At 39.2% G+C, this 17,254-nt stretch overlaps 1 protein-coding gene across 1 annotated transcript; it reads left to right on the forward strand.

The window, feature by feature from the left end:
* The first annotated feature begins 9,353 nt into the window (after positions 1–9,353).
* On the forward strand, positions 9,354–15,790 carry aurka (aurora kinase A). Its single transcript, XM_008285294.1, has 9 exons — positions 9,354–9,688; positions 10,131–10,187; positions 10,609–10,948; positions 11,034–11,076; positions 11,177–11,368; positions 12,633–12,771; positions 12,938–13,086; positions 13,376–13,550; positions 14,579–15,790. Exons 2-9 carry the CDS (start codon positions 10,134–10,136, stop codon positions 14,759–14,761), a joined length of 1,275 nt encoding a protein of 424 aa, XP_008283516.1. The 5' UTR covers positions 9,354–9,688; positions 10,131–10,133; the 3' UTR covers positions 14,762–15,790.
* The last annotated feature ends 1,464 nt before the right edge of the window (positions 15,791–17,254 follow it).

Consider the following 17,254-nt stretch of genomic DNA (forward strand, 5'->3'; position numbering starts at 1 on the left):
AAAAAACAGCAGCTACTTACAGCATTCAGGTGACTTTTCATGCTGCTTGTACCCCCATGGTAGGCCAGTTTTAAATGACAAATTTGGCACACTGCCTTTGTCTTGTCTTCATTTAATGCGAAGTATTCCCAAACAGCTGGGGCCTCATGTACAAAGCGTGCATACGCACAAAAACTTGGCGTACGCACTTATCTACGCTCAAGCTGTATCAAGAGTGAAATGAACGTGGAAATGTGCGGTCCTCCACGCCAACTTCTTGACTGGCGTACGCACGTTTCTATTGCTTTTGAGCCGTTGGCGACACTTAGAGGTGATGCTGGGAATATAAAAATGTAAAAAACGATGTAAAAAAAAGTAATTCCTCAAAGTGATATGCACATCAGAGACACTAAGATGAACACTTAACACACCCAGGTGTTTGCAATCAGATGAGCGGATATACAAGTTTACGTAAAATGGTGCAGAAGATACCGTTAACAACAACGGCAGCTTCGGACCTGTTGGAGGATATTGCCAATGGAGCAGTGCCAAGAGAACGGGTTTCCAGTACAACTGGGAAAATAAACTTATAAATGAAATTATGTACATCAGTTGACACACAGGCAACAGCAGCACAGTCTCGCTTACCTCTCCCGTTGGATACATGTATAAAAGGGGAGAGGCAAGGCGGGAAAAACTCATTTATAGGGATACGGTGCACCAAAAAAACGAATGTACTAAGACCCCCAAGTGAAAGGTTCCACACCAAAACCAAATGCAAGCTAGATTTTGTGGAATTCTATTAATTAAAAGTAATAATATAAAAACAGTAAAATAATATATATAATACAATATGTATAACTAATAAAACAATACACATATATTTAATATGAAACTGCTGCTACATGACTGATCCTGTTACATATGTAAACAGGAGGCTTTTTTTTTTTTTTTTTTTATTAAATTCGTGTACAGATCATCTGTGATGCGCAAATACAATTAAGTAACATTGTTGCGAGGCGGCCTTGATCAAAACACATTCTGACAGACAGTATGGTTGAGAACAGGCTACAAGCTGGCACGGTGGTGGCTTCTTGGTGAGTAAGTCATTTAATTGTCCTAATATTAATCCCCCCGACATGCGTTGATGTGCGCCCCGGACGGGCATCAGCAGTTGGCTGTTGTGGCGGACCGGAGGATCGGCTGACGCCGGGGAGGCTGGAGGAATCCCGCGGGTCTGTGATACGAGGCTGGGACTGCGTCTCACAGTCTTCTCTTGCCTCATTGTCTGTTGGAAAATAATAAATTGAGTAATCTGACATGAGACAAAGTTTTGATTTCCTCTTTGACATCCTGGCATGATTACGCAAGAACCTGTATCTTGTTTGGCTGCGAGCAGATTATTATATGACCCGTGTAGTGAATAAATCTGTGAGTTACACAATAAATATTTACCTTGCCGGAGGCAGGAGGCCGAATAGTCGGAGATCAGAATTGATATTCTGACACCGGCACTCCGAACGAATAGTCGACTGTTCAGCTATTCGGGTCCAGCCCAACCGGACAGTGAACGTCGCTAAATTGCGGCGCTCGGTTGTGATTTGGACATACAACACCACTTTATTTAAATTGCTTTTAGTTACTGGATTCTGAAGAAACGCTCTCTCATCTAGTATGTACAGCAAAATGACAATAAACTTGATTTACTTTGATTTCTTAGCTACGCAATAAACTGTTAATTTGATGTGTTTGTAGAACGCTGTTGCAGCACAAATCGCGGCTAGCGAGCGACGTAATTAATAGCTCGAGTAGTGTCCGAAATGATACTTTGCCGAGGTGCTCCCTATATAGTGCACTATACAGTGATCACTATATAGGGAGTAGGGAGTGAGTGGGTGATTTCGGACACAGCCCCTGGCTTCATTTTCTCAGTGCAGAAACCAACGGGTGACGTCACGGTAGCTACGTCCATCTTTTATACAGTCTATGGGATATCCCTACAGGATACTAACTACAGGCGCTCGCAGCGTTACAGCGATGTTTTTTTTTTCCCGCGCCACATACAACAACAGGCACGAGCGGGCGAAAGCAGGAGTACGTTGACCACAGCGACGAGGAGCCTGCGGAGGTTTATCCCGCTTGCATTGCGATAGCTAGCAACTCCGCTTGCTAGCTTGCTATAAGTTGAAGAGTAGTATTCTTGTGTGTTAACTGGAGGAGAGGGACAGCCAGTCTGCTGAGCACTGAGATCTGCCTTGGCCAGTAATGTCTACTTATCTCCTGGGGTGAGTAAATCAATCAGTAATCATGGTGTAGTTGTAAAAAACTGAATGAATCATGTTGTTGATGTCACCAGAGAATCTCAACGCTGATTGGCCATCGCGGCGCGTCACATCACAAGTTCAGATTTTTTAACTTGCTCTTCAAATGACAGCTTCCAAGATGGCGCTCTGATCAGTCACTTTTCACTGAGCTCTGCAAACCTAGCTGCCTTTTTATACTTGAAATACGGTGAACAAAAGTATATTTGCGCCAATTCGACATTTGTTGCCAACTGCAACTTTCGGTTGTTGCCATCGAACCAAAATGAGCAAACTTGAGAAAAGAAAGACTGAACCCAAGAAATCGCATGCTAACACGGGCTCTGTTAGCAAGACTCCTAGCGTTAGCCAACCCCCCAAGCTAACTTTCGCTCCTGAAAAGCTTGCCGATACTAATAATCCTCTTATCGACTCGATGCATGACTATTTGGAAGCAATCTCAGAACCATCACAGTACACCCTGATGGAAGAAGACTTTCCTCCGCTTCCTGACACACCATGTGCTTCTCCTGCCGGTAAGCTAAGAAAAGTTGCAGACACGGAGACATCTACTGTTCTCTTCCAGCTCTCCTCACTCACCAATCGGATCAACTCAAAATCGGATACTCTTGAAAAAATGGTCAGTGGCAATTCGATTGTGATCTCTGAGATGCAAAAGCTGTTCAGGAGAACACTAAACACATCATATCTGTGAAAGAGTCTTTTGATGCCGTCTGTGCTGAGATAAATGATATGAAGGACAGAGTCGCTAGCGTTGAAACACAGCTTGAAAAATATAAAGCAATTGCTGAAACACAGGAGAAGAGCGTCTCTCATCTGGAGAACTACTCGTCCGCCAGGAGATTATACAGATCTGCCAGTCTGTTTTACCGGAGGCGAAGGATAAACTACCAGATGTCATGGATACGGTCCACCACCTCGGTCCCAAGAAGTCCAGCAACAACCAACCCCGAGAAGTCATCATGCAGTTTACATCCAGGATCTACCGTGATGCTGTCTGGCGTTCCGTCAAGAAGTCGGCCTTCTTAAAAGCACCAATTTTAAGCTGGCGGAGGACCTGTCAGCCGGTGACCGCGCCTGGAGAAACCTCCTCTAGCCAGAAGTGGAGAAGGCCCGCAAGCAGAATAAGCTGGCGTTCTTCATTGGAGGACGTGCGTTCGTGAATGGAAAAGAAAATTTTCCACTTCGGTGACTTGCTCTGAGACAGTGCTAAATACAAGCTGAAGTAATATGGTTCAGCTGCCTCCACTCATCTCCCACATTTACTGTTCTTGTTCTATTATGTTACATGACTTCATGTTCTGGTTGTGTTTACAAGACAGTCAGTATTAAGCTGCTACATTGTAGTTCTTGCTCATTTAAATACGCACTTCACTCTTAAGTATTCAGGTGGTGCTTGTTATGTTCCTGAGTGAGCTGAATGGCAGCTTTCTTTCTCTTTTCTTTAGATGAGTTATTCAAAAAGTGAAAGATTACACTCTCCTGTAAATACACACATGTGAGATGGGTTATTTGCTTCATTAACTTTATTCTCTTGTTAAATATGTCTTATTAAGGTTTAAGCTCACAATTCCCTTATTTAAGGTTTGCAGTCCTCATCTTCAACAACACTTAAGTGACCACAGGTTTCACAACTTAACCACTTTTTCACTTGTTCTATCTAAGCCTTCATTTGTCTTTTTATTTTTTGTGCTTGTTAATCATTATGTCTTTGTCTATTATGTCATTAAATGCGAGAGGTTTGAAGAACAATGTTAAACGTAAAGCCATATTTTTATTTTGCAGTTTAACACAGATTTTTGTTTTATGCAGTTTTATGAGTCCCACTCGATAGAACATGACAAATCTTACTGGAGATCACAGTGGGGAGATGATTTGTGGATGGCCCACGGTACAGAACGCTCTGCAGGTGTTTGTATACTGAAAAGCAGATTTAATGGAAAAATGTTTGCCCCTGACTGCGATAAAGATGGTCATTATATATTCTTAATACTAGAGGCTTCACAATCTAATTATGTTCTAGTCAATGTGTATGGTATCAACTGTCAAACAGAGAACAAACTTTACTTTGAGAGGTTGGAAGAGCGTTTGCGTTGGCTAAATATCCAAATTCTTCTATAATATTGGGGGGCACTATAATGTTGTATTTGACAATAGTAAGGAGAGGTGGCCTTCTAGGAGTCTAGACTCCAACTCATATGTGAGATTATTTGCAGAAAGATTTAATTTAACTGATTCTTGGAGGGATTCTCACCCAGATGAAAGAGCATATACTTGGTGTAACAAGACGCAGACCAGACACTCGCGCATCGATTATTGGCTTGTTTCTAAAAACGTAAGAGAAGTTAAAACAGACATTCATCCTACACCGATTTCTGATCACAGAGCAATTCATTTAACTGCCCCTTTAACAGCCTCCTCCTATACCAAAGCATCATACTGGAAACTTAACAGCACTATCCTTGAGCATAAAGTAGTGATTACTGAAGTTCAGCATTTGATAAAGCTTTATTGGAACTAAGCTCTAGCTGAGAATTTGTTCTGTAACAACTGGGAGCTAATGAAATATGAAATTGGTAAGTTTATTAGAAAATATGGTAGTGAGTTGGCAAAGAGAAGAAGAGCTGATGAGACAGAAGTAATACGTAAAATTGCATTCTTCACTTCCAAACCAATAGAGACTCTCAATGAATCTGATAAGACTGAACTAATGGCTTACAGCACAGGCTTGATGAGATTTATAAACACAAAGCTGAAGGAGCATTTGTTTGGTCTCGTAAAAAGTGGCTTGAAGAAGGTGAACAGAACTCGGCTTATTTTTTCAGACTCGAGAAACACCAATCCAACACTAATTCTATTCTAAAATTAAATATTAACGGGACAATTTCTAACGATAAGAATACCATTGCAAAGTATTGTGCTGACTTTTATGCTAAACTTTATTCCTCCAAATACTGTCCTCAAGCTGCCTGTACCTTCTTTAATTCCTTAGATAATGTTACTCAGCTGAGTGAAGCTGATAGTGAATCCTGCGACAGAGTCATTTCTCTGGAAGAAGTCTCAGATGCCATTAAATGCCTAAAAGTGAACAAGTCTCCTGGAACAGACGGCCTTACTGCCAAGCTATATAAGTAATTCTCTGATATTTTAGCCCCGTTTCTTTTGGAAGTTTTTAAAGAGAGTATTGATAGAGGTGCACTCCCTCCTACTTTATGCCAGGGACTAATTACCCTGATCCCCAAACCAAGAAAGGACCCTTTGCTCTTAGATAACTGGCGACCAGTTTCCCTTTTGAATAATGATTATAAGATTCTCACACTCATTCTTGCAAACAGAGTAAAGCCTATTTTAGATACAGTTATTGATGAGAGTCAATGCAGATATTTCAGATAACATCAGATTAGTCTTAGATATAATAGATTATCCAGAGTTTGTGCAAGATGACAGTTTTATTCTTTTTCTTGATTTCTATAAGGCTTTTGATTCCTTGGAGCATAATTTTTTTTTTTTACTGCCTTAAATAAATTTGGCTTTGGTCAGTCCTTCTGCAACGCAGTCCAAACGTTATATTCCAATAGTAATAGTTCTAATAAAACTTGCTAGCGGCACCTCCCCAAGATTCTCTTTAAAATGTGGAGTGAGGCAGGACTGCCCCCTATCAGTGTATCTATCTCTTCTTTCTGTGCAGCTCCTTAATTCGCATATTAAACTCAGTGCATTAAAAGGTCTGGTTGTTGCTGACAGAGAGATCTTTATAAGTCAGCTGGCAGATGATACTGCTCTCTTTCTCCGGGACGCTTCGCAAGTATCAGTGGCACTCGGCAGTATCCAGTCCTTTTCAAAAGCATCCGGTCTCTCCCTTAATATTAACAAATGTGAATTGCTACCTGTAAAGGACTGTTTAGCAACCTCAATTCATGGGATCCCTGTGAGACACTCCGTTACATACCTCAGTATTCAAATCACTAAAAATGAAAAATCCAGATGTCCTTCAAACTTTACTCCTATTATAGATAAAACCCAGAAACTCCTGAATCACTGGCTGCAGAGAGACTTATCTTTGAAGGGAAGAGTCCTGCTTTCAAAAGCAGAAGGTATCTCTCGTCTCGCCTCTGCTGCTCAGACTTTGCATGTCGATAACATAACTTGTAAATTAATTAATAAAACATTGCACAATTTTTTGTGGAAAAACAAAACCCACTACCTAAGAAAATCGGTCACTTTAAGCCCTTGTGACAAAGGCGGTTTAAATTTCATTGACTTTGGTGCCCTTAGTAACACCTTTAAGATAAAGTGGATTAAAAAATATTTGAAAAACCCCACATCCATTTGGAACTTTATCCCACATTTTATATTTTCAAATTTAGGAGGCCTTAACTTCCTGCTTCTCTGCAATTACAGCGTTCCAAAAATACCACTGAAACTTTCTCTCTTCCATCAACAGGTTCTTCTGGCATGGATGCTGATTTAGAAACATAATTTTTCCCCACAGAGTTGTTTTATCTGGAATAATTGTAATATTGTCTATAAAAACAAAACACTATTTTTGGACAGCTGGTTCAACAATGGAATTATTTTGGTTAGTCAGTTGTTTAAGGGAGATGGTTTATTGTATAATTACTCTGAATTTCTTAGGAGATATAATGTTCCAAAAACGGCCAGAGAATTTTCAGTGGTATTTGATGCTGTCCCATCTGGTCTGCGCATGTTATTCCGATGCTCTCATGGTTCTTCCCCCCTTATCTTTCAACCCTCCTGATGTGTGACAGTCTTCTCTTGGTAGTATTTGCTTCTCATCTGGTAAATTTCTGAATCTCAAGATACGGTCTATGTTTCAAGATGCCCTGCTCTTTGTACCTCCGGCCACGTTTTATTGGGCCAACTTTGTGTCTGACATAGAGTGGAAAAAGGTTTGGACACTACCTCAAAAATTTCTTCTGACAAATAGAGTTAAAGAGATCTCCTTTAAACTGATACACAGATTTTACCCTACGAAAAAGTATTTGTCAAAGTTCAAGACTGATATAGATGTTAGTTGCTCTTTCTGCCAATTGCTACCAGAAACAGATACTCACTTATTTTGGTCATGTGATGTTACTTGCAAATTCTGGGGGGACTTTGATAAATTCATCACTGATTTTGTCTATTCTGATTTTCACCTTTGCTATATGAATGTTATTTTTGGTTTACACAATCCTAATGATAGCAGTGATGGCGCTTTCTTCTTTATAAATATGTTTTTATTTATTGCTAAATTTCACATACACAAGAGCAAATTTAACAACACAAAGCCTGAATTCTTTTTGCTGAAAAAAGAGCTTGAACAATATATGAGGACAATTTCTTCATCGAACAACACAAAGGCTCTTGTGAGATGTGAAATTTGCAACACCATTACATTTCATTGTGTTGTAAAAGAAAAACCACAAATCATTTTCCTCTTTAAGTAAAGAGACTTATTGATGGTTCAGCCACTTAGAGTGGTGAAGCTTTATGATGCAGTGGACACAAAGAAGTGAAGTACTAATGGATTTTACACAACAGCTGGCTCCTAAAATGTTTTTCCTCTGTTGTTTAATTGCTTTTTTATTCTTACAGTTTTAGCCAAAGTATTGTGATGTTATCTCAGCAGTCTATATTTAAAGCTGAAAATAAATATCCATGTTATATTTTATCTCACTGAGTGATCACCTATGCGCAACTTGTCCAGTTGAATATTCAGCCCAAGTTTTAAATTTAATTTGGATTCTGTAAAGCAGAAGTTCATCCATCCAGTGAAAATCAAGGCTTTTGCCTATGAACATGTCCATATGGTGTATTTTATGTGGTGGGAGACACATAATGAGCAGAATATGCAGTCAACACCATGGCTGAGCATTTTCATCTTGAAACAGAAGTGTACTAATCCATCCATCCACTATCTATACTCCGCTTAATCCTCACTGGGGTCGCGGGGGGGCTGGAGCCTATCCCAGCTGACTTAGGGCGAAGGCAGGGGACACCCTGGACAGGTCACAGTGTACTAATGACCATCTGAAAAATAGACATTCAGACTTCTGGAATTTACTACAAAACCAACCTAAGTGAACAAGCTTTCAAACTTGCAGTATGGAGTTTTCCATATGATTACGCTGTTTTCAAAAATGTTTTCCGGTTAGAACATGTATGACTGAATCACTCCAACATTACAACTTGCCCCTAAGTGTAGATTAGTTTCCAATGTTTGAGTAGAGTTGCAGGTGAGCTGGTTTGCTCAAGCTACAGTGAGTGGAGAGAGACAGGGACTATATCTGCACATTCCAGACGATACTACAGTTTAAAGTTACATCTAAGCCATTTAAAGCAGGTAGGTGTAATTTTAATATTAAAATTATCTAAATTTGAGAGATGCACAGAGATTAGTTTTTAGGGGTTAAATGAATGACCAGAGAGGGACTTCATAATGTTCACCTGGATGTGTTTCCTTCTATTTAACTTGTATCAAGAAATTGCCATATGTTTAGTTGTGATCCATTCATCCATTCATTATATACAATGCTTAATCTTCAATAGGGTTGCGGGTCCCAGCTGACTGAGGGTGAAGGCAGGGGACACCCTGGACAGGTCTCCAGTCTTGTTTGGCTCTACACATAGAGACAATAAAGCAAAAAGAAAGAAAGAAAGCTACATAGTTAAAAATGTAAAACATAAAACAACCTGAATACATGTTTGAAAAGACAGTAGAAAGAAAATATTAATTCACACAGTACAAGGAAAAGACTATATGCTCAAAGATTGATGTGTTATTAAAAGCAGTGATTTATTGATGTTGGAATTATATTAACGTGATGTAATATTCCTGATATGATTTCAGTTTTAAGAAAAGTTAATGTGCAGTTTACAGGTCGGTAGAGAGCATGCGCCGCCCTCTACTGTTTTGGAGGATTTCCTCTGACGTCATACCCGTATGGCGTATCAGCCAATACAGCGCAAGAACAGAGCATTCGCTCAACCAATTGGAGCCCGCGGTGTGTTTAAAGGTTGTGAACAGAGGGACGTTTGAAATCAAACAGGCCGGTTTAGGGAGAGTGTTAGCCACTTACATTTAAAGTCGGAACTCGCACGTCTGTGTGTCTTAAATTGTTTCATTTTCAGCTATATTGACCTTTGTGCAACACCGAAAGAACTGGCGCGGCAATAGCTTCGTGGAAAAAGTAATCTCTTCGTAACGTTCCCGTGGATGATCCTTATGTATATAGCTAGTTACGACTATCAGCGTCAGTTGACCGACGTAGCTGTTAGCTAGCTGGGGTAACGTTAGCTGCTTGAGAGCTGCTTTCGACCTGATAAAATTGTGATAAATTATCGGACAGTAGTTGTTCTCCGTCATTGTGCAATCATATATTAAGGTAAGTTATGCTACCTTACAACTACGTATTTAGGGAGTGTTGCGTGGGATGTGTTGAGTTGGTTTCCAAGCTAACATTAGCCGTTGTCTATAAACTTTAGTTTAACCACGAGAGGATACGATGGATAACGTTTACTTCTATTACAACTGTCTACTTTTTAGTGCTCTTTTTTTTGTTGTTGTTTTTAAAAAAGATGTTTGTCTTTTAGATAATACAAGAACAAATCAATGATACGCAATTAATGTTTTAGTAAAACCGATGACGCTACCAACAAAATTGTTTTAGTGATGCGTCGATTTAGCCAGAGGAAATCCGATAGACTACAAGTGTTGAATAAATGTTAGATTTTACGTGTTTATTCAGGCCTATTTTTCAGCTTCTGAGTTCCTTTAAGTGGGATTTGTTTGATTAAAAACCTCTTTCTCCTTACGTTTCCCGTCAGGGTATGGACTCTGTCAAGATACCAAAGGACACAAAACCTCAAAGGCCTGAAGTAAAGGTAATGCCATGTATTAACATAATGCTGATGTATTCAGTATGAAGTCACCTTTGTCAGGCCTTGGGATGCCGTTTCTGAGCCTATTTTCCCCTTTTCTTTTGAAACATCTTTGTGTTTAGCTTTTAGATTTTGTTTATTTCAAGTGCTCATCACGTGGAATTTTGGGCATTTTACAGGTGAAATGGATATAATTAGACACATAACTTAGAGAGTGGACATGTACATGTGAACAAAGAGGCCGAATCTCCCTCCTACAGCTAAGAATAATACATGAGAAAGTCAATACAGCTGCAATGACAGAAATGATGTGCCAAGTTTTAAAAGTTTTCGTCTCAAGTACTGATCCAGCTTGTGAAAAAACAATCAAAAATACCCCTAAAAGCCAGTTTATTAAGTTTTTGGTGATTTTGTTTTATTGCAGTCACATGGCAATGGGCCAAAACGGATTCCTGTGTCACAACAGTTGATTCAGAAGTCTGTAGTCACCCCAACTCAGTATCAGCGAGTCCTCGGTGTGTCAAATGGACCTCAGCGCATTCAGCGGCCTGTGAGCCATCAGAAACCAGTATCTCATGTCTCTGTTGCTGCCAAGTCCACACACACTGCTGATCAGAACGCGAACCCTGCTACTCAGAATGTAAATCCTGCACCACAGCCCAAATCCGGTTCCCAGCAAAACCAGCCAAAGACACATGTGCCAACAGTGAAACCAGAGTTGACCACACCAGCATCAGAATCGGCAAAGCTGGAGAAGCCACAGAGTAAGCATAATACTATACTGGACAAACTAATTAATAGTGTTTGTTTATAGCTGCTAAAATATGTCCTTTTTTTTTTTTTTGTTAGATAAACCAGCCAAGAATGATGCTGCAAACGCCTCTTCATCAAAGTATGCCTGAGTGGATTTTCTGTACTATTCATAAATGATTCTGTGAGATATTAGTTAACGTTGCCATTGTTTTTAACTGTGTGCCACTGTGCTCACACAGAAAGCCATGGAGCCTGGAAAATTTTGACATTGGCCGTCCCTTAGGAAAGGGTAAGTTTGGAAATGTCTACCTGGCCAGAGAGCGACAGTCTAAGTTCATCTTGGCCCTGAAGGTGCTTTTCAAGAAGCAGCTGGAGAAGGCCGGTGTGGAGCACCAGCTGAGGAGAGAAGTGGAAATCCAGTCTCACCTCAGGTAACGTGTCGTTTAGAGTATATTAGATTTCAAAGAGCTATATGAGACTTGAATTGTTGCCTACCCAATTTTAAATAACAAGACAAACTTGGTTAATGTTGGGTAGTACAAAGCTGGATGTCAACAGGATGTGGTTTTGTTGCTCCTGAATTGTACTATTACACAAGTGAATGTTTCTATTATTTACAGCAACCGTATTTATATCAGTTGAGGGTATTCTCAATAACGAAAGCATCCTTCATTTGATGTTATGGAGATGGACAGAAATGCATGCTATCTACCTATAATTACCATACAGTTGAAACAAACGATTCAATGCAACATGTTATACAAAAATTAGGATTATTGCAGGGATGTTTTATACTGAATTAGATTTACCTAGCTATACATATAAACGTGTGTGTGTGTGAGAGATAAACCGCAATTGGTATTTAGCTGAAGATGGGAGAAAAAGAAAGTCCTGGAAGGTCACAGCAACCTGCGTAATAGAAAAAAACTGATAGTATAAACATTGTCCAGGACAGTGACATTGTCATATAGATTTCATGCTAAAGTTCTTTTTTTTTTTTTTAACTTCTTCTGACTTGGCTTTTAAAAAAAAAAAGGTGATTTAAAAAATGGATAAATAAATGTTGGTAATTATACAAGTCTGAAATTTTGGTTTAATGGGAATACAGTACAACTTTAGACTCAGGTCTGTGTAAATGCAGATGTCATGTAGTTTAACCTGTGACAGTCTTGTATGAATTGAAGCCCCAGTTTAATGTAGCTTTGTTAGCCTCACATAATCCCATACATACATTTTACTTCATGTATAACGGACGTGATTGTGTAAAGCCTCTTAAGTGTGGGCAAGCCATGCTGGCATGTTTGCAAAGCAGCAAGGCCAAGACAACATACTTGAGTAGCCAGTTAAAGTGTTTCTTGTTAACTAGCTACATGTTTTTTAGGTGTTTTTTTTTTTAAATCACATGTGAGCAGTTCATGTTTCTATAATGTTTTTTTTTTTTTTTTATGTATTGAGGTGAAACCTGTTTGGCCCCTGCCACTTACTGAAAATGTTGTTCCTGATACTGCAAGATTTTACCTTAGTTTTGAAAGTACATGCTGCAGTGATAGCATTTTGCTGTGTTTTAAAAAAAAAAACACACACACATTACAATGTAAATCCTCATTTTGTTTGGCAGTTGTTGCTCTTTTGAAGTATCTGTTGGGTATGTCACCTAGATTTCTGACAACAGTCTTCTGCATTGGCGTTCTACAGGCATCCTAATATCTTGCGCCTCTATGGGTACTTCCATGACACGTCTCGCGTGTATCTCATCCTTGAGTTTGCACCCAAAGGAGAGCTGTACAGTGAGCTGCAACGCAGTGGAAATTTTCCAGAGAGCCAAAGTGCTACAGTAAGTGTGCCAGTTTGATACCTAAAATGAATGTAAGTGGACACATTTTCCGCAAAGAGACTGATGTTCAACATCTTTCCTTGAAAGACGTAAAACTAAGAGGATATTGACATAACTGTGGTGTGTGTTGTACTGACTGTGATCTATGGTTTTTGTGCTGTAATAGTACATCATGGAACTGGCAGATGCCCTCAATTATTGCCACAGCAAGAAGGTGATCCACAGAGACATCAAGCCAGAGAACCTGTTGCTGGGGGCCAACGGTGAGCTAAAGATTGCGGATTTTGGCTGGTCTGTTCACACCCCTTCCTCAAGGTAAGCACATATGCTTTCAATGCACCTTTTTTTTTTTGTTTTCATTTGCTTGTTTTTTTTTTCACTTTGTAAAAAGTGTTGTGCTTTGTAGAATATTTTTGGTGAAATTATTCTAATATTGAGAGAAAAAGATTTTGGGTTGCAACTTCAGTTTCCTTGTTTGGTTGCAAATTCTGCTCAGGTTTTGCAGTATTCAAAATTTTGTGATGTCTGCAGATGCATGTTTGTTTTTTTCCACATTGGTCTTAGGACAAAATGACTTATTTTGACCATTTCTTTCCTTATTTAGGAGATCCACTCTGTGTGGAACTCTTGACTACTTACCTCCAGAGATGATTGAGGGGAAAACTCATGATGAAAAGGTGGACCTGTGGAGTCTTGGTGTCCTTTGTTTTGAATTTCTGGTTGGAAAACCCCCCTTTGAAGCAAAAACTCACGAGGAAACCTACCGCAGGATTTCAAGGGTACGACACCATGACAACAAGCATATATTGTATTAGCTAATGTCTAACTGCTCTTTTCATCCTATTAGAGTTTATAGGCCTGCAGTACTTTCTTTCTCGTTCCAATAGATATACTGCTACGCTACATACAATGCCAGGAAAATATTTATTGTGGTATGTCAAAAGTAGTATGCAAAAACAATTTTTGTAATCTGCAAAAACAATGTCCAGTCTGATTTTGCCGTATGCCACCAGCACGCTTTTCTGGCCAATCTGACTCAAAATTATCCACATTGCTAAGTCATGGTCTCTTGAAGGTATAAAAGAAAGACGGAGGACTCGCCATGTATGTGAGTGAGAGATGGTGTAATGCTAGCATGTTAGCGTTAAAGAGCGGAGCTACACGAAGGATGTTGAACTGCTGGCGGTTGGTTTGCGGCCGTTTTACCTGCCATGGGAGTTTTCGTGCATCCTGGCAATTATAGTTTACATCGCCCCCTCGACTGATGCTACTGCAGCCTGTGAACTCATCCATAGTTCAGTGTCCCAGCTGCAAACATCACACCCTCAGTCTCTGATTGTCATCTCAGGAGACTTTAACCATACATCTCTCTCTACCACTCTCCCCACGTTCAGCCAGCATGTGGACTGCCCAACCGGAGACGGTGGGGCCTTGAACCTGCTGTGTGCGGACAATAGGATGCATATTACTGAATTATTGCTATTTTCTTGTACTTTCTATGTTTTTGGATGCTGCTGTTTACAATAATTTCTCAGGTCTGGGATGAAGTCTATTCTATTCTATTCTATTCTAAACAAGTTTGATTTGCTGAAAGTGCACAGACATATGAAAGCTCATTTCACACTACAGACTCTGACAACTTTATGCGGAAAGTACAATATTATGACAAAGCATTTGTTCCCAGTTGTATGCATGAAACGGTACGCATTTTGGAAGGGAACCTGTAGTACTTCAAATAAAAAGACTAAGTATGTGATTCGGAGCATTGCCTAAATCTTTGTTTGTATTTTCTGTCTTTATCATCCAGGTGGAGTACACTTACCCTGCACAGACCAATATCAGTGCTGGAGCTAAAGACTTGGTTGCCAGGCTGCTGAAACACAATCCCATGCACAGACTGCCCATTGAGGGCGTGCTCTCCCACCCCTGGGTGGTCCAGAACTCGACCAAGAAGCCAATAACTTTGAATAACGAAGAGCTCAGTCAGTGATGTTCTCCACTCAGCGTCTGAGGGCTGTACATGAGAGTGTGGAGTATTGCAGAATGCAGGCTGTACACAGGTATGCAACCCGAACACCGATGTGCAGCTGAATCTGCTTCTACTGCTAGTTGGACTACAAAATCCCTTCACATGGATGTTTTCTGTCTGCAGACATCTTGAGCCACTTGGTTATGTGTTTTCTTTTAATTTCTTTCCTGTTTTACCAATGGCATCATCTTGCTTGTAAATATTTTACCGTTTTTGCATAATTATGAATATTTTATCGAGCTTTTCTAAAATGCCATTACTTGAAATAAAAATGACCATTCATCAAATATGTCACTTTGAAGTTAACCTATATGTGTTTATTCTTGTTTGTTGTGTTTGCATTTCAAACCTGAATTGTTAAAGTATTTAGTAAAACGGACTTTGCACTAAGCTGAATAAGTGAGAGGATTCCATCAATTTACTGTTTTATCAGCAGCCTCTAGTGGTGGAACATCAGCAGAGGGTGCCAGAAAACCACTAGCACTGGGATCTTGTTACAGGTTTAGTGAATTGAAAATGATTTTCTGCTAGTACAATAAAATTTTAAACTGTAAAGAAAGTAATAGTTTTTGCTGGGTTGTTTTTTCTTAAATTACTTGTATCCTGAATGTAATGAGTTTCCCCACGAATATGAGTATATAAATGATAAAATGTTACTTTCATATGTTAACAGCTTATAGTCAGGCTATTTAAAAGCTGCTTTACGTTTCGAAGTTGTATCATGGGATAAAGTATGAACACCTGTTCTAGGAGTTCCTCACCGAGATTATCCAAATAGTGTTAATGTGTGTGTTTTTTGTTTTTTTTAAAGCAGACACTGGGATAAAAATGACTTGGAAGGGATTAAATAGCATGAATTGTGTTTTTGAAATAAAGAAATATGGGTTGACCAGGGACAGTGGTGAGTATTCTATTGTTATAGAATGCCTAATTGGACTTCTAATGGAAATGCTGTTATTATAACAATAAAGCTATGAAATAAGTCTGCAAATGTCAACTATTCAATCATATATTGGAAGCAAAATGTCAGGGAAAAATGTATGTATTATATGAAGAGATTAATTAAAATCATTTGATTAGATTCAAGTCTACGTTTTCCAGTCAGTAGGCCTAAATGTTTTATTAACTTTCCTATCCACTAGGGGGCTCCCCAGGCATGGTGATATGTAGTAAAAACTTGATAAGGGGAGAAAAATCGTCTCAGGACTTGTTCTTACACCAAAATTCGTTGCTTTAATTAATAAATTTCAATGCCTGTAGGGGCTTTAAATGCATTGATTTATGCATATTACATAATGTCTCACTCTTGGCGGTGGATATAAAATACTTACTATTGATGCTTTGAAGGAAATGGTGTTATTTCAGTTTAGATAAGCTTTTTTATTTCGCATTTACCCAAATTATTAAAGCTGTTTTGTCGTGACTATCATGCAGCATCACTAGCAGTTTGAAGCTGTGAATATTATTTCATTACTGTTTTTTTTTTTTTTTTTAGCAGTTTTATTGTATGTGAGTCGGCCGTTAAAACTGAGCGTGGTTTGGGTGGACTGCGCTTTAAGGTAAATCCGTGTGTTCCTGCCAGCTGGCTGTTTCAGTCTGAGATGAGGCCGCTCACAAATAAATAGTTTGTACAGATGTTGCCCGAGCAGGAGGAAATCAACAGAGTGGATGAACAGGTCGGCCATAAGGCCTGATGCACGCCTGCAGCAGAAAATGTGGTGAGATGCTTTATATTTTACTGTGAGCATGCAGGAATGTGAGGCCCATTGGAAAACACACATGCTCTGAATGTCTCTACTCACACAGCAGGCCAAGAATGAATACAGCAGAAATTGTAATCGGATTTTCAGCAGCAATTAAAAAAACTAAATAAATTTATTTATATATATATAAACATAAATGCGATTATCCAGCATTTTCTGTCTTTTATTTTAGAGGGAAAAAAAACATGTTCGGATCGTTTTTCGCTTTACATAAAACCACACACATTTTAACAATATAATTTCACTTATTTCTTTATTCTTTAATATTAATTGCACGATATATGATAACGACTTTGAGATATACATTCCATCTTTTTGAAACCACAATAACGCACTACACATACGGTTTTATAACATTTCCACAGGACCCATTGGATTGCACAGAATGAAAAATGTCTGTATGCACATTTTCCTCTTATATGATGTTGTTTTTAAAAAAAGATTTTTCAGACACCGAATTTTCGAGACAGGAGTTCAAATTAAAACCAGGCCGTGTGTGTGTGTGTGTGTGTGTGTGTGTGTGTGTGTGTGTGTGTGTGTGTGTGTGTGTGTGCGTGCGTGTGTGTGTGTGTGTATTTAATGCTTTATGTTAGAATTGAGCGTGCAGTATTATTTCATTTTGAGTCCCCATCTAGCTGGACTTTGGGCCATGATGCGGGGCTGAACTGTATGTATGTATGTATGTATGTAT

Source organism: Stegastes partitus, unplaced genomic scaffold, assembly GCF_000690725.1.
Source record: "Stegastes partitus isolate 25-593 unplaced genomic scaffold, Stegastes_partitus-1.0.2 Scaffold395, whole genome shotgun sequence".
In the NCBI taxonomy this organism is placed as follows: domain Eukaryota; kingdom Metazoa; phylum Chordata; class Actinopteri; family Pomacentridae; genus Stegastes; species Stegastes partitus.